The sequence below is a fragment of the Pagrus pagrus genome (assembly GCF_965226575.1).
Source record: "Pagrus pagrus genome assembly, chromosome: 10".
NCBI classification, from domain to species: Eukaryota; Metazoa; Chordata; class Actinopteri; order Spariformes; family Sparidae; genus Pagrus; species Pagrus pagrus.
In genome coordinates this window covers 20776029-20794787 of record NC_140194.1, presented here as the reverse complement: position 1 = coordinate 20794787, position 18759 = coordinate 20776029, and the positions used below count along the sequence as shown (strand labels likewise).

Genomic DNA, 18759 nt, shown 5'->3' with positions numbered 1-18759 from the left:
TTAATAATTAGAATTTAAGATTATCAACAATTAAAAGCCTCATTGATGACATTTTTCTGTAATTTAGTTTAACACTATAATCTGTTTTCTAAATGTACTAATTAAGGGAGATCATCATTAACCGCATGTTATTTAAACCTCATTTCATGAATGTTTTTTGTGTAGTTTATGTTCCACTCATTTCTATCATAGAGTTGTAGAAATCATTTGAACTCAAGACTGCCATGACATACATGTTCTTTACAAGTGTATGCAAACTTTTCACCACGACTGTACAGTATCACCAACAGTAGTCAAACTGTAAGCATTATCTCCCTCGCCTCAGAGCGTCCTGAGTGCTTCGCATGTACAGAGATGAGTCAGCAGTCAAGTATTCTACATCGTTCACACATTTGGTCCAGATGAGCTATAAAACAGGAATCCTTCTATAAGATAAGGAATTATGCTGCTGACAGACTTCAGTCTCCATAAAAAAACATTTATTTCAAAATGATGTACAAGATCTTAAGGGGTAAATCATATGCTCATGCAAACATACAGGGACAGACTGTACAAACTGAATAATGCTGCTTTTCAGTCTCATGAAATGTTTATATATATTCAGTCACTTTGAAAAGTTCAATAAACCAGTCAAAGCATTCATAAAGTAAACTGTCTTCTACAATGTATGAATGTATTTATCAGGTAACACTGTGTCTGTAATTCATCAATCTGTTTTAGAAAAATCCTCCAGAGAAATATCACAGAGCTACTCAAAAGAGTGTGTCTTCATGTCTGGATTCACACACAGCGTGATATCACTGGAGTACTTCCTGTCTTCTTCTTCTTCCTCTCCTTCATGCTGACTCTGCAGGTCCATCTCACTGTCGGTGTGCTTCCACATCTCTGTCTCTATGTCGTCCTTCTGCTGCCCCTGAGGCCAAAAGGTGAAAATGTTCCTTTTCCAAAAGAGGAGAAAAACAAATCATATTAGAAACACAGTATAGATGCATCACTGACAGCGTATTAAATCCAGTATAAATGAGCCTCCAAGATAATTATCCGCTTTGTAAACTTCCTCCTGGGACAAGCACACAAAGTACGAAACACATGACGCTCAAGAATTTAAGATGGTAGTGGTTGAGCTGCTTCCAATACACAATAACACCCTAGAGAGAAAACAGAGCTATTCATGGTCTCAACCTTTTTCTCTCCTCCGGGATATAACCAAACTAGAGTAGCCCTTTCTGTTTCCAAATTAATATTGTCAAGGGATAATGCTTCAAACAGTTATCCAAGCACTGCGGGACATCCGCCAACGTGACTCACAGTTTATAGTACCACACAATGCTGGCTGCTGTTAGGAGCAGAAGGACGGTGCCAAGAATGATAAGTGCTGTTGGTACATCTGGAAAATAAACAAACATATGATGAATGATTTTTACCACAAACTCTATTTGATTTATATTGCGTAATTACATTACATTACATTACATTACATGAACCAATTTAAATCCAACAAAATTCATCCTGTTATCACAGATTTAATTCTGTGATTTCTCCTCCACACTGAACTACGCACATGGCACGTCAGCCCAGTTGCCAGAATAAAATGCTATGATACATGCACATTTGTACGTGCCGTATCGACATCTGTTCCACACATGTCATATCACGTTCACTTTACATTTTAATAACCCGACTGGCATAGCAGGGGGTGGAGGGAATGGGGGTGAAGGTTTAGGCAAGAAGGCTGCCAGCTCAATGATGACAGTTTATAAAGGCGTTTTAACATCTGTAAGTGTGAAACCACTTGATAATTTCAAGTCTGGATATCTGCAGCCATTTTTGTGGCGACCAACAAAGGTATTTTATGCCAAAAGATGATATTTTCCTAACCCTAACCAATTGGTTTATGTGCCTAAACCTAACTGAACCATAGGTACAGCATCGTCACGATGTAAAATTGAAAACTGAATGAAACATAAAGTTGCAACATAAAGCAACATAAACTTTAAACATATAAACGTCCATTGTGAACAATCATTCTGGGAAGATTCGTCACAAGGCCTGAAAATTTCAAGTCTCTATCTCTTTTGGTTCCAGAGTTATGATGTCTTGTTTCACCTGTGTTTTCTCTCCTTATTCTAACACTGTCATTTCTGGTGCTTTTTGGAATGTTTTGGGTTTTTCGGCATATCTTCCGCTAAAAAGGTCTGCATGAAATTTGGCGTGTCGGCAGGGCAGATAGAAGATTCGTAACAAGATATTAAAATTTCGTTCCAGAGTTACGATGGTGCACATGATCCCATGATAGTTGTAAGCTGACCATAGTAGTTCCACTTCCTGCTACAATCTATCTTGATCAATCCATCACGATAGTTTAAAACCTCACTAAGACTCTTTGTATTGATATTTTTAGTTTTCTTTACTTTTGTGCGTCTTTTAAATGAATTGGCCCGAATCCCATTTGTAAACGTTTAGACTTGCATTTGTCTGTCCATCAACTTATTGTGGTGTTTCTCTGCCCCCTAGTGGCTAACATTTGCTTAATGCGGCTTTAAAGTTGCATTTCGTTCAGGTAAGGGGATTTTCCTATTTTAATGCTGGTGAAATAGGAAAAACATGTGATGAAAATAAAAAAGAAATACCCTGAGTGGAAATTGTTTTTCAAGGGTTGCAAACTGAACAAGGTTGCTGGAAGGCAAACTCATCCATCAGTTCAACCATGATGCCTCCAAAGCCACTGCAGTGTTTTATAACCAGACTATTTACTGTGTGGTTACTGGAGCTCCAACATCTATTTCACCAAATTTGCAGAACATCACATGTTACATTGCATTTTAATCAATTATGATTTTGAAATACATAAAAGAACACCCCCAAGCATGACTCATATTGACCCCTACTGGTGATTAGAAAGAAATAAAATAAAGATCATTTACAGGCTTCCATCATGCTCTTTCTTTAGAAAAAAATATCAATCTAAAAATAAAAGAAAACAGGGATGTACCTCCAAGAGAAGGTTTTGCAGGGCTCACCATCGTCGGCATCACTGACGCAGAGGAAACAGAGCTGGAGGCATGAACAGAGGTAGAAAAGGCAGAACTGACCACAGTGGGTTTTGAGGTGACACGGTGAGAGAGAGAGGTTGGATTACGGGTGGAGAAGGTATTAAGAGTGGTGGAGGTGGAGGGAATCCTAGTTGAATGTGTTGACGGGAGAAGGAGGGTAGAAGCTGAGGTGAAAGGCGCTTGTGTTGTTCTTGGCCCTCTTGAAGGTGGAGACTTGGTCGTTGATCTGAGCAGAGGTGGGGCAGTTGTTGAGGTCGGGGTCAGGGTTGTCAGGGTTGTCAGTGGGGTGGAGATCGTGGAGACTCGTGGACTGGCTGTTGATCTGTTTGGAATTTCCTCTGATTTTGTAAGTGGTGAGGAAAAAGGTTTACATTTTAGTCATTTAACAGATTTTACAAATAATAATTAAAATCTTGATAATTATAATAAAAAAGTTGAGTATTATATTATTGGGAATATACAGTACACAGTGCAGTGATTTAAAAGTACCTGATGCATTAAAGCAGAAGACACCAAACTTTTTCTCTTCAGTTGCGTACCACATCACCACTCCAGTTTTGCCCTTTCCACACTTTTCGTCAGGTGTAAGTCGTGGAACAACCGCGATTTGTTCAGCTGTCCAGCCAAATCTATGAGAAAAATAAGAAAGTGCAGACAAATTAAATTATTGATGCTAAAAAAGTGGTGTTATTCAGACAGGATCGGCCGGGTCTATCTTCAGGAGATATCTGCAGTAACACAGAGACATCTTTGAAAAACATCAACATTGCTGTTCCTTCACACTCTGTTGATAATGTTGGTCCAGTCAAACAACTCATGTTTGAAATGAGTTGTTTGACGGATGCCGGGGCTCAAAGAACGTGCAGCAATACTGAAGCAGGGCAGTGGTGGCATTGGCAGGCAGAGGGAGAGATGGGAGATTCTTGCAGTTTAAATAGGCCACCAAATTGACAGTGTGCGTTTGGTAGATGAGTCTGGAGAGTGGGGAATGTCATGTGTATATCAGTGCCTATACCTGAACTAGCTCGCAGATGTCGTTAATTAGCAAACCCATTGCCTTCTTAATGGAACAAAAAGGCTGATATAACTGACTAATGTCTCTTTTTCTTTTCTGTTTTTCTTTCTTTTTTCTGAATGAGGCATCAGCTGGTATTCGTAGGCCTGTATGATGAGGTGCGTATGGTTCAATAACATTTGTAAAATAAGTTCAGTAAGAATAATTGAGTGCTGGAATATTTTAACCATTAAAAAGCTATGAGCAAAAATCTTCAGCCAACACGTTAACAGGCTTCCTACCACACCAGAACAGTCACCACATGCTTTGAGCCTACTTGCACGTCTCCAGTCCGTGCTGTACCGCTCGGTCCATCTGGGCTGTGGTCGCTATGGTGACGTTCAGAAATAGGCAGGCAGCTCTGGCGGCAGTGAAGTTGAAGGTGTATTTTCCTCCTTCGATAAGCATGAAGACTCCAGCCGCTCTGTGACTCTGAGGCACTGCTGACACACAATTCAATACACACATTTTAAACGTTTTCAGTCGTACTGTGAGCTTTTCAAGAGTTCTGTCGCTACCAGCAACATTGTAAATATATAAATATGAAGCTAATCGTATTATCTGTGCCAGTATAAAGTGTTTCATCTCATGACAGGGTTGTTGTCCTTAAGCTGTATGATTTGATTAGTTTGGTCAATTGAACTTACAGTACGTAATATACTAAAACACAGGCCAGAAATTAACCTCTGGCACTGTGGGACAACAACAACTAAAACAAACCATGATAATTGACATTTTCCACAGTTAACTCATGATTATTTTTCACGCATTCTTGATACTTTCATTTAACTGTGACCACAGAATTAACTTTTGACGGTCACATGAAAAGCACCCAAGAGTGTCCTGAAAATAAAAGGTCATGCATGCAAGATCTACAAAAAAAAAATATGTAAATGTTCTACATTCATAATAAAATGCATTAAGTATTTTGTCTAAAGGTGGTGCTCCACCCACATGAGAAAAAAAACAACGTACCTTTAATCAGAGTAGAGTTGGAGGCCGGAAAAAAGGCTGCAAAAGACAAGAGTAAGAATTGATTCAAAAAAGACAATCTAGCCATGTTTTATAGTACATTAATATAACTGGCACGGTTGAAGGTAAAGAACCAAATAAAGCAAACGCAATGGGAAAAAGCCTCAGAACAAAACGTGATGTGGAGGGGATGAGGAAACAGGAAGTGGGGGTCAAATCTGCTTGACGCCCCTTTATGAGATAACACACACACACATCCACAGGAGAGACAACTTGACATTAACTCTCCAAACGTTGTTGTTTTGGTTGTAAAAATCCCAGATCTGTGTCTTAAACAGCTTATTCAACGCTTAAGTATTCCAAAATAAAAGCTAATTGAGGATTTCCAGGAAGTATTAAAGCAGGATGGCAGGAGATATAAGCTCTAACTGGTGCTCTGAGATAAATGACTAAGAAGAGATCATCGGCTGGTTGCTTTACTGCTCCTCACACTGGTGTGTTCTCAACCAAATATGGATGAAGAAATAACGTTTTTTTAAATTTGTTTTTAGGGGGTTTCAGTGATTTGGAGTTTTTCTGCTTAGCCAACATCTATCTTCAGAGGTATGTTCGCTCTGACAGGCTGGTCGGAAAAGGGAACTTCCTCCGCATTGTCCCTCTTCTCTTTCTCTGTCTCTCATTTTATTCACCTTTACTACATAATGATTTCTAGCGTTCCCGTTCTCTGTTAAACTGTGGTATTTTTCTGTATATTTCTGCTGCACCACATTGCTCTCTGGCCTACAGGAAATACGTTCAGTCCTCTTTCTTTTGCTTCAAGTGAACACAGAGAAATAACAGTGTGCTCAAGATCCAACCAGGGACAAAATGTACTAGACGGCAGCCTGTTTTTAACGTGTTAGCATGCTCAGTGGGCGCCACAGTGGGGGATCAAACCTCTTACCCTGACAGTACTGGGGCACATCCACTTAAGACTCTTCATTTATGACCATAACCAATTTTTTGAAAAATGAACAGAACAGTCATCTTTATAGTTTGCAATTATTATTCTTTCAACTGACTTATCCATTATGTGAATTATTGTTGCAGCCCTCATGTCATGCTATGCTTCAACAAACACAAATCATTATGTTTAACAAAGGGATAATGCAACCCAGCAGTAAACAGTACGCTGTCTTACAATGTGGTGCTACTTATATTTGGGGTCTATTACACCTCAGACAGGTCTCAGCTAAGAACAAACTATTTTGAAAACCCCCAAATTTTAGGAATTCTAGAAAGTGAATTATAATACCGTGTAAAAGCCCTGTCAACACCAATCATAGATACAGAGTTTATTGAACTCCATTTAACCAGATTCAAGCTGAGGTCTTTCTGTGGTGGAAACATGTCAAGTTCAGTTCAACATGACATTTATCGTCTTTTAAAATCCAATAAAGTCCAATCCACTTTATTTATATAGCACGATTTTAACAAACACAGGGTTTTCCAAAGTGCTGCACAACAAGAAAAAAACATAATAAATAGATAACACAATATAAGCACAACAAAAGATGAAGTACACATCAAAAAGATAAAAATAATACAATAAAATAAAATAAATAAAAAGCACTGCCCGCAGAAGATAAAAATATGCACGTAAACACATAAAATAAGGACAGTCATGAGGTAATAACAAGGTTATAAAACAACATCAAGTTGTTTTTCTGAGCTGTTACAGAGGGACAGGCGTCTTCAGGAAACCAGAGCGATACAGATAAAGGAACAGTGCGCATTTTGTGTTTCAAAAATTGCACTTTAGGTCAAGATGAGCAAAATTGATTGAACTGCGCTGATGCTTGAATACATTCATTGAGTTATTCTTCATGTGTCCCGTCTTGGGTAGCAGACATCTGAGAATCTAAATTACAGTGAAGAGTGCAAACAATCTGTCACGCTTAGCTAAAGTTACGCACAGTGAAATCAGATGTGTTCTGACTCATTCAGCTCACTGACCAGGTAGGACGAGCAAGTCTAGAGTATTAGCCAGGCAAAGTTTGCAATTCCAAGGCCCCCATGTTTACTGTCTAGTTTTGTGGGTATCTGAATAATTGTAATTCAGTTAAATAACAGGTAATTTGCACCACTAAAGCTCAATATAAACTGAAATGATCTAAAGTTGTTTCCTCAATCCTCCACTTTAATGCAGCTTTGAAACTCCACCTCTGGAGGACACCTTGGTAAAAATCTATTTTTAAAGTAGTTAAACATTTTAGAAAATTATATATGCCTTCTTGACCAAAGTAAGAAGAGAAGATCAATACCACTCTCATATCTGTCGGATAAATGTGAAGCCAAAACCCAGCAAACATTTTGCTTAGCTCAGCATAAAGGCGGGAAAATGGGAAAAACAGCGAGCTGGGCTTTGGCCAGGGAATCCACAGAGCTCACAAATTAACATGTCACATCACATCTGTTTAATCTGGACAAAGACTGATGTTATAAGAAGAAGAAGTTTTATTTACTTTTAAAGGGGCACTATGTAGTTTTAGAGAAGAAATTCAAACTCAGAATTTTAATATTTACAATTTTAATGGGGTAATACTACAAACTCAGAAATATCTTTTTCTTCCCATAACTGACTAAACAAGCTGTTCTCTGAGGAAAATAAGGGCCCAAGAACACTGTTTGAGACTAGAAAGGTGGCAGGATCCGCCACATATAAACAAAGTGAAACCATATGAAATTGCTGTTTTGCCCATTAAGTTTGTTTATTATTTTAGTTTAGTTTAGTTTATTTCGGTCATTTTCCAACTTATAAAAACGCAAATACACTGGTAGATAGACAATAAATTAACTTAATGCTTTCTGGCTTCAGTCAAACAAACAAACAAACAAAAAAAGTTTGTTTAATCAGTGAGGAAAACAAAGAGAGTTTGTTTATTGAATTTTTCAATGAAGTCAATGAAGATCTTTCTCTTCTGATTAAAACTTCTTCCCCCAAACTACATAGTGCACCTTTAAAGTGGCAATATGTAAGAATGTTAGTTGAAAACATAAAAAAAAGGTTTCAAAAGAATGTGAAGAAATAGCATTTTTGATGCTGATGTTGTGATGTCTATGTATTGACTGAAGTTTGAATGCTAACCAGATAGCCCCAGTCTGTCCTGGTCCGAAGCTCCTCTGCTAGCAGTGTAAATGCTAATACTCCCCTGGTCCCTGAGCTCCCAGCCTGCTCACTGACTGCATGGCTAACCAAGTTAACTAGCCAATGTCAGTCACAGCTAGCTGTTACTGTGATATGCTGCCCCCTGTTTGTTATGAATGTGAATTTGACAGGTGGCCAGTTCTTACGTATTGCTCCTTTAAGGAGAAGGCTTTATGAAGTGCGATTGAATTAGCGTACTCACATACCGATGGACATTTGAAGCTTTTGTGGCACAAAATAAGCCACGTTAACAGCTCATCTCTATGTCAAACCAGCAACCTGCATGCCTCTCTAGTCTCTCTCAAACCCAGCATTAGGAGACCTGAACGTGAGAGTGATAGCGGCCTGTTCGCATGAGGAATGGCACTCTCTTGGTCCAAATTGGTGGCGCAGAAAGAGAGATCAACACAGTCTTCTTTAATGACTCCATGAAAATCGTGTGAATAATGCCTGCCCCAGGCTGCAGCATGGATGACTGAGGCTGGGCTGTAAAGGATACAGTGCTGTAACACAGATAGGAGCTGGAGGAGAAGCTAATTGGTCACACTTGCCTGGTCAGGAAGAGTGTAAGTCTCACTTCCTCCACTGGGACAGAAAAGCATAGTTCACTGATATAAGTGTGACAATTTCCTTCACGCGGCATCATTAGAGAAAGTTGTCCTCAGGGACAAGAGGGGAGGGTAATTGAAACAGTTTTTCTGAGGCCACTGATCCAAAGCCTATTACACTTCTTTTTTTCACAGACAGAATTATCAAATGATTTCCCTAAATGTCTGTTTTCACGGTTTCTCTCAGTCGTAATATAGTATAGCAAAGTTTATTACTGTTACTGTTGATATCATTTTAGCTTGAACTATTATCTACCCATGGAGGAATGTTCTTTAGGCATGCCTTCATCTATATTAACATTCCTGCCTGAAAATCCTACTCTGTCTTTGAGAAGCTGAACTGCAGCAGCTGGGGCATAAAGATATAAATAGAACATCTCCACATTAACATTACTCAAATGACTGGCCTGTTGATATATATTTTGTTGAGTTGTGTACTTTTAAATGTTTCAAATACTGTTCAAACCCTGAAATTCATACTTCTAACATCATTTTGATACATTACATTGTCTGTTGACATTTGTGCCTGAGTCTCTTCAGACAGATTTGCATCAGCAATGGTGGGTTTTTTTTTACAATGAAGATGACAACTCCCATGATCCTACACTAACTGACTATGTCACCGAACTGCTTCTTATTGTTTTGCATGACAGAGTTAACATACTGTGCCTTAAATCCCTTGCTCATGGGCACCTAAATTTAAGACCAGAGACCATACTGGGAAGATGACAGATGTAGTATAAAAGTCCAGTTTCTATGGAAGGTTGTAGAGGCCAAAAATCAGTTTATTTTTTATATTTTGTTTCCTTGTGATCATCAAAATATAATTTAATGATTTCCTCATCTGTGTTTTCCAATGATGTTGCAATAACTACGGTAGCAAGACAGACTTTTTTTTTTCAACAAAGGACCAAAAACATCTGACATCAAGTACTTCAACAAATTATGATGTTTGCTGTTGCCATTTAAAACAATGTTGCTAGCTGAACTGCATCTTCATCAAGTTGAAGATTAAAGTAGAATCGAAATGTCGTTGTTGGACTTTTTTCACTGACACTGTTTTCTGACTGCCTCGCACCTGCACAGTGTGCATATGATTCATTCTAATAAATTCTGCCTTTAAAAACCACCCATGTGGGCATTTTCTGACCTGGTGCTCCTGTCGATGGCATGACTTCATTTATCAGTGCTTTCCAAAATCATTGCAAATAACCAATAAAGAATTGATTCATATGATCCTTCTCTGCTCTGCCATCTCTGTAGTTAATATCTGGTAAGGTTTAGGCAAAAAAAAACTACTTAGCTAATGTTTTGGAAGAACTAAAATTACACATTTAGCGCTCTGTACTTAGTATTATATAATAATAGTAAAGAAATGTCCCTCACACATTCCATCAAATCAAATCAAATCAAATTTTATTTGTATAGCCCAAATTCACAAATCACAGTTTGCCTCAGAGGGCTTTACAATCTGTACAGAGACGACACCCTCTGTCCTTCGACCCTCGATTCGAGTGAGGAAAAACTTGCCCCAAAAAAAGGCCTTTTAACAGGGAAAAAAATGCGGAAGAAACCTCAGGGAGAGCCACAGAGGAGGGATCCCTCTCCCAGGACGGACAGACGTGCAATAGATGTCGCATGTACAGAGCAGATCAACGAGATCACAATGTATTCAATTATGAGCGATGGTTGACAGGAGTGAAAGTACATAAAGATGTATTACAGCAATAATAATGAAATGCACATGGAAATGTGATTACTAGTGATAACAGTAGTAGTGATTAATGGTAAGGATGGTATGTAGTAATGCATTACAATAATAGTAGTGGAACGTATGTAACAGAGATGTGACTAATATTAGTGACAGTAGTGGTGGGTGTCAGGCAGGGTCATGGCAGTAGGCGCATCCACGATCCGGCAGGGCCATAGCAGTAGGCGCATCCACGATCAGGCAGGGCCATAGCAGTAGGCGCATCCACGATCAGGCAGGGCCATAGCAGTGGGCGCATCCACGATCAGGCAGGGCCGTAGCAGTGGGCGCATCCACAATCAGGCAGGGCCATAGCAGTGGGCGCATCCACGATCCACGACCCGGGCGCGGCCAGGATCCATGGGAGCCTGTAGGACTAGAAAGCACAAGGACTCCGGGGAAGAAGTAAGTCAGTGACATGCAGAGATGGGGCATGTATACAGGCATAATGTATACAGATGGAGAGGAGAGGAGAGGGGAGGAGAGAGAAGCTCAGTGTGTCATTGTCCCCCGGACTAGGCCTATAGCAGCATAACTAAGAGCTGGTCCAGGACAGGCCTGGGCCTGTCCTGGCCCAGCCCTAACTATAAGCTCTATCGAAGAGGAAGGTCTTAAGTCTACTCTTAAAGGTAGAGAGGGTGTCCGCCTCCCGGACCAAAACAGGAAGATGGTTCCACAGAAGAGGAGCTTGATAGCTGAAGGCTCTGGCTCCCATTCTACTTTTGGAGACTTTAGGAACTACAAGTAATCCTGCGTTCTGGGAGCGTAATGCTCTAGTTGGGTGATAGGGTAGTATGAGCTCCTGGAGATATGATGGCGCCTGACCATTAACAGCTTTGTAAGTGAGGAGAAGGATTTTAAACTCTATTCTTGATTTTACAGGGAGCCAGTGCAGAGAGGCCAATACAGGAGTAATATGATCTCTTTTCTTAGTTCCTGTCAGTACACGTGCTGCAGCATTCTGGACCAGCTGGAGACTCTTTAGAGACTTGTTAGGGCAGCCTGATAATAGAGAATTACAATAGTCCAGCCTGGAAGTAACAAATGCATGGACTAGCTTTTCTGCGTCTTTTTGAGACAGGATGGGCCTGATTTTTGCAATGTTACGTAGATGAAAAAATGCAGACCTTGAAATTTGTTTTATGTGGGAGTTGAAGGACATATCTTGATCAAAGATAACTCCCAGATTCCTGACGGTGGTGCTGGAGGCCAAGTTAATGCCATCCAAACTCGCTATATCATTAGATAATGCATCTCTAAGGTGTTTAGGACCAAGTACTATAACTTCGGTTTTATCTGAGTTTAACAGCAGAAAATTGCAGGTCATCCAGGTCTTAATGTCCTTGAGACATGCATGGAGTTTAGTAAGCTGATTAGTTTCATTTGGCTTTATTGATAGGTATAACTGTGTATCATCTGCATAACAATGAAAGTTTATGGAGTGTTTCCGAATTATATTTCCTAGAGGGAGCATATATAAGGTGAATAGTATGGGTCCAAGCATGGAGCCTTGAGGAACACCATGACTAACCTTGGTATACAGGGATGACTCATCATTAACATGTACAAACTGAAATCGATCCGATAAATAGGACTTAAACCAGTTTAATGCGGGTCCTTTAATGCCAATTAAGTGTTCCAGTCTCTGTAGTAGAATGTGATGATCAATGGTATCAAATGCAGCACTAAGATCTAGTAAGACCAGGACAGAGACAAGTCCTTTGTCAGAAGCGATTAGGAGGTCATTTGTAACTTTCACCAGTGCCGTCTCTGTGCTATGATGTGCTCTAAAACCTGATTGAAAATCCTCATATAAACTATTTTTATGAAGAAAGTCACATAGCTGGTTGGCGACTGCTTTCTCAAGGATCTTGGAGAGGAAAGGGAGGTTGGATATAGGTCTATAGTTGGCTAAAGCTTCTGGATCAAGATTAGGCTTTTTAAGAAGCGGTCTAATTACAGCTAGTTTAAAGGATTGTGGTACGTATCCTGTTAATAGAGACAGGTTGATCATTTCTAGTAGAGATGTGCTAATTAAAGGTAAAGTTTCTTTCAGCAACCTAGTTGGGATGGGGTCTAGGAGACAAGTTGTTGGTCTAGATGAAGAAACCATCGAAGTTAGTTGGTGGAGGTCGATGGGAGAGAAGCAGTCTAAATATAAGTCAGAATTTACAACTGTTTCTGAGGTTCCTGTGTTTAAAGATACAATAGTGCCAGTTGAGGGCAAGCGATGATGGATTTTGTCTCTAATAGTTAAAATTTTATCATTAAAGAAGCTCATGAAGTCATTACTACTGAGCGTTGTAGGAATACATGGTTCAGTAGAGCTGTGACTTTCTGTCAGCCTGGCTACAGTGCTGAAAAGAAACCTGGTGTTGTTTTTGTTTTCCTCTATTAATGACGAGTAATAGCTTGCTCTGGCATTGCGGAGGGCCTTCCTATATATTTTAAGGCTATCTTTCCAGGCTAAGCGGGATTCTTCCAAGTTGGTGGAACGCCATTTCCTTTCAAATTTCCGTGATGTTTGCTTCAATTTGCGGGTATCCGAGTTATAGCAGGGTGCTAACCTCCTGTGTTTTATAGGTTTCCTTTTCAGGGGGGCAATAGAGTCCAGTGTTGTTCGCAATGAGCCTGCAGTGCTATCAACAAGATGATCGATTTGTGAGGAGCTGAGGTTAGCGGAGGAGTCCTCTATTATATTAAGACATGGCATTGAATTTAGTGCCAGCGGTATAATTTCCTTAAATTTAGCTACAGCACTATCAGATAGACATCTAGTGAAGGAGTTTTTGCCTAATGGTGTGTAGTCCAGTAGTAGAACTTCAAAAGTTATTAAGTGATGGTCTGATAAAAGAGGATTCTGTGGAGAAACTCTTAGATTTTCAATCTCGATACCATAAGCTAGAACAAGGTCAAGGGTGTGGTCAAAACAGTGAGTTGGTTTATGTACACACTGAGAGAAGCCAATAGAGTCTAATAATGAGATAAATGCAGTACTAAGGCTATCATTAATGACATCCACATGAATATTAAAATCACCTACAATAATTACTTTATCTGATTTGAGGACTAGACTTGATAAAAACTCAGAGAATTCAGATAAAAATTCTGAGTAAGGACCAGGTGCTCGATACACTACAACAAATAGAACTGGCTGTAAAGTTTTCCACGTTGGATGTGAAAGACTCAGAACAAGGCTTTCAAATGAGTTGTAATTTAATTTAGGTTTAGGAATGATTGACAGACTTAATGCATCTATTATCTGGCTTTAGTCTTTTGTCATAAAAGCACAACAACACACATCTTGTTTTGCACTGCATTTTGCACAGTAACCACTAACACTGCCTGGCCCTCTGTGTCCCCACTGCTCTGTCTACCCGAGAAGGGCCCGAGATCGTCTATGACTCCAGGGATGTGAGACTTATTTTTTGTGTTAAGCCCCTGTGGCTTAATAACATCTTCGCTGTGCGACACTGAGTGACATCACTAAGTGTGAAGAATTCATGTCAACATTCGGATTACATTTCACTGTTAAAACGCTCTCATACCTAAACACAGAGACTGTCCGCCTCTGTCCCATGCAGGTTTGTCCTATCATGTTACCTTACAAATAATGAATGATGTTGAGTTGGTGATAGGATCCACCCAGTGAACTCGACGTGAAACTGAGAACTTCATTCACATCATATGCCAACATTCAGAACACAAACCGGGAGCGGCGCCTGCTCCTCACAGGATCATCACCATTACCGTGAAGTGGCATTTTGACAAAGCTGCACCGATCAGGCTTTGAAATGTCCCTCAGAGCCAAATCCCACACTGACCTACAGACGGCTGGGAAGTCTTCGTTAGACGACAGCCTGTACAAGTCGTTCTCCATGAGCAGCAGTAACATGCACAGAGGCAGTCGGTTTGGGAACGGGACAGCGGAAGAGGTCAGAGGTCTCTCCAGACCGTCCAGGAGGCCTGTGCGGGTGGTCAGGCCGGTCAGCGCCATCAGCTCCAATGGTTCCTTCCTCCAGATCAACCACCTGCAAGGAGAGCTGGTCAGAAAGAGGAAGGTAAGGAGGTAGAGAGGGTCAGAGGAGATGAGTCGAGCCAGGAATAATGTTACATGCCACTTTCGATGGGTATATTAAAGCAAACTTTTCAAAATGTTCCAGGAATCTGAAAGCGATCCCACAGGGAGATTCAATACCGTCGAGCCAATAGAGGGTTAGAACGGAACGATCCCATTGAAGAGAAAAGAAATGAGTAAATTCAATAATAATATCAACAAGTACAAATAGAGCATTGAACAGTGAAACAAAAGCATGCCTCTCTCTGCTTTCAATCTGAGGAAAAGGAAATAATGTGACCACAAGCAGAATAGGGACGGCACAGTCTCTACAGACGGGTGACAAATTAAACAAAAAAACCTGAATAAATGAGACGACAAGCTAAACAAACGGTGGCTCTGTTATGCTGTGTGGGGGGCCTCATCCATGGGGCACGAGGGGTCACTTGATGGTTTGATGAGTATGCTAAAAATGTGTATCATATTATATCCTCAACACAATCACATCATCTGCAGTATTTGTAGATGATGTGATGAAAGAATATCCCTGTCCAAATGAGAGGCTCTTCTGTTTTTAACAGCAGTGTTGGGCCGCTTAAATCTTTGTATTGTATCACATTGTAATGTCTCAGCTTTCCACTTGTCAACAAAGAACATCATTTTCCACTGAAGCATCAAAAATCATGTTGTTAAATTTTGTCAAATGTTTCATTTTGACAAAAAACAGACCTGTATTTGTTGGGTCATGTCGTCACTGACAGCTAACAGCTCCTTCTTGTGGCTAATCTGCAACAATGTGACAGAAAAAACATTTATATTGGACTGGAATTAAAAAGTTAGATATATGTGTGATTTTCATCCCCAAATAGAGTTTGCCCAGTTGTATTTGAATTGCCGATGTCATTAAGGTGATTCAATTTACGTGATTTGATTAAATCAAAATCTCTAGAACAGCTGTGAAATGAAGGTTGTGGTGAGATTGATTTTCTCAATTTACTGAGAAAAAACTACTATTTCTTTGGTCAAAACATTACCTTTGAATCCAGCATCGTTGAGGATTGCTGTGAGTTTAAATGTTCATAAAAGATAATATGACCAAAAATGGCAAAAGCGATACTGAGAGTCTGAGAGAGGCTGTTAAGAATACAAATGTATTGTTTGCTGTGCCAAGAGTGAAAAAATAATGTACAAAACTGATGTTTCAAAGCATTCATCATAAGTTTTCATGAATGTCCGAGGTGTCTTTCACAAAAGGTTATCTTTGGTTTATTTTTCTCTAATCCATCATTTTTGTGAGTTTGTGTCCTTTGAAATTAATCTCTCAAGTTTTTGCTCAGCATCACACATCACTAATAAAATGTAACCTTCCCTCAGGAATGCGAGGATCTGAGAAAAGAAAACAAGTACTTAGCAAATGAGATCCACATGGAGCGGATCATGATGCGCACAGAGAATGAGCTGACCATGAGGAACCTCAGGAACCTGAACCAGGAGCTGCAGGCTCAAGTCAAAGAGGTACACTCACACACTTGACATAGTCTACAAGAGTGCATCACTCATAAGATAAGACAGAAGGGCCTGCCTCCCCTGATCATTGATGAAAAAAATAAGGAAGGCTATAGATCTTCATTAAACATCCAACATACCAGATGTTCAACTGATTTATGCATTTTCTTTTTTAAACCTCTGTCCTCACATCAATAACGCTGTTTGACACTTGTTGCCATGACAGCTATGAACTATGAGGTGCTGTGTCATAAAGATTTTTTACAGCCTTCAATAAACTATAGTGAGCTAAACACACTTCCAATAAAGACTGAAGACATCAAATTAGGTAAGGATGTGATGTTAGAAATAGACCATAGGTAGAGACAGAGATGATCATATTTAGTCTCACAGGATGGTATAAATCTTACATAAATGTATCGATGAGTTTCATGTAGTACTTTAAACTTATATTCATTCTCTCTAGCTCACCGTTGACCCTCATTCCGACTTTGATCGAGTGGTTGGAGTCATATTACATCTAGAAAAAAAGACAGGCCTCTACTGTTTCCTCACCAAGTCACTACAGTATACACCCACGCTCTCTCTGACCCCCATCAGCTGAAGCAGAAGCAGTATCAGAGCCAGCAGAGGGCGACGTTGTGCACACGAGCTGCAGACGAGGCAGAGGAGTCCAGACGGGACGCTGAGAAGAGCAGGGCCCTAGCTGAGGCCCGGGCCCTCGGGTGTCAGCGGGACAAGGAAGTAGCAGAGGCTGACAGGAGCCGCCTGAGCGAGGAGCTGCAGCAGCTCAAAAAAGAGGTGCACGCACACACACACACACACACACACACACACACACACACACACACACACACACACACACACACACACACACACAGTTTGACACATATTGTCAGCTGATCCACACACTCACCAACAAAAAACTTGTTAGCGACACAACAGAAATAATTAGAGGCAGCAATTAGTAACTGTAGTACAAGATGTAATGTATACGCTCCATCATGACTCAGGGTGGGATGTTCCACTTCATCCCAAATTTCAGCTGTTAGTGTTTCCCTATTAAGACTAAATTATACAGTAGTTGTAGAACAGAGGCGTAGTGGGTTAAGTACCAATTTGACAACTCCAAGTAAAGAATGTGTGTGTATTCATAGTATGAAAAGAAAACAGTACATCACTTAATAAGAGTATACAAGTCATTATTTTATTATGAAAAGTTTCCTTGAATCGTATGACAAAAATGTCGAATAAGAATTTGTTCTTGAGATAAACAATGTTGATCAATTACACCAGAAGCAAACTACATTATATCCAACACACTCTGAATATCAGATACTTGGCTTAATGAAAGAACTGGCTCAATATATCAAGAAACCAATTATAACAAACTAACTTGCTGCTGGAAGTTCTCTCTAGAGCAGGGCGGCCCAAAGTGGGCCTCTAGATGTTTCTAGTAAAACTAATATTAATAATATTTTGTTTCAATTTATAATATAAATGATTGTTTATGTTGTTTAATTTGTGTGTGTTCTGTAAACATAAAAGATCCCTAATTATAAATGATTTTCCATAATCTGAAAATGGCGGGCAGAGTGACACTTGGTGCGGGAAGTCAATTAAGGGAACTTCAGATCCTAGTTCCATTTCTGCATCATAGAAATAAGATAAAAATGGTATTTTTTGCCCGTGGCCCACCATTAAGTTTCAGTTTTGGTCTTCTAACGGAAAATGTTTGGGCATCCCTGCTCTAAAGCTTTTCATTTGTTTTTTTGAAGTTGTAGATCTTCAGTAGGAACAAATCAGCTGTCGCGCTGTACAATTTTCAAGGCAGGTTCAATTGTAAGAATATGCAACAGAGATATAGAGCGCACAACGGGACATAACAGGTAATTATGCAGACCCTGAAAGCTAAAAAACAAATACAATTGGCCTTTAAGGCATGCCTGAAGGTTTGATAATCACAAGAGAGCACCTTTGTATTTCAGAGGTCAGAGAACCTCAAGGACTGAGGTTAGGCCTGAGGGTTTAAAAGGTCTGAAATATAACACAAGGCCATCCCATTGAAGGTCTGAAAAACAAAATGTAATATATTAAAATAGATTTTACACCACTTCCTTATTTGGTTCCACTCTGAAACCCATAACTTTCACCAGATCATGGGATGACAGGAAAGACTTGATGGTTAATCATCATCATTTCCATAATTATGTGGTGATGAGCAGAGTAATCAACAGCAGATAACATCTCCTTTCTGAGGTTCCTCTCTCTGTTACCAACATCATTATCCCTGAATCAACCAGGAAATAAACAGGATATAAAAATATCACTGGACTAAATCAATTCAATTACAACCGGTGGCAGTAATTTGGCATTTTCCATTTCTTCCGTAGCATGCTGATCTGCAGCTATTACTAGCACAAACAGAGAAGAGTTATTTTGAGACCAAGCTGAAGTTGGACCGGGTGTCTGGGGAGAAACAGGCCCTGCTGCAGGAGAACAGGAGTCTGGAGGGAGACAGAGACAACCTCCGACACAAGCTGAGACAGACCACAGAGGAAAATGTCAAAAT

General features: G+C 39.9%; 1 protein-coding gene across 1 annotated transcript; it reads right to left on the bottom strand.

The window, feature by feature from the left end:
- Positions 1–462: 462 nt before the first annotated feature.
- Positions 463–5112, bottom strand: lyve1b (lymphatic vessel endothelial hyaluronic receptor 1b). The gene is made up of 6 exons (XM_084363767.1): positions 5083–5112; positions 4385–4550; positions 3543–3682; positions 2993–3391; positions 1309–1387; positions 463–938 (listed from the first exon to the last, which is right to left on the bottom strand). Exons 2-6 carry the CDS (start codon positions 4513–4515, stop codon positions 749–751), a joined length of 939 nt encoding a protein of 312 aa, XP_084219893.1. The 5' UTR covers positions 4516–4550; positions 5083–5112; the 3' UTR covers positions 463–748.
- Between the last annotated feature and the right edge of the window lie 13647 nt (positions 5113–18759).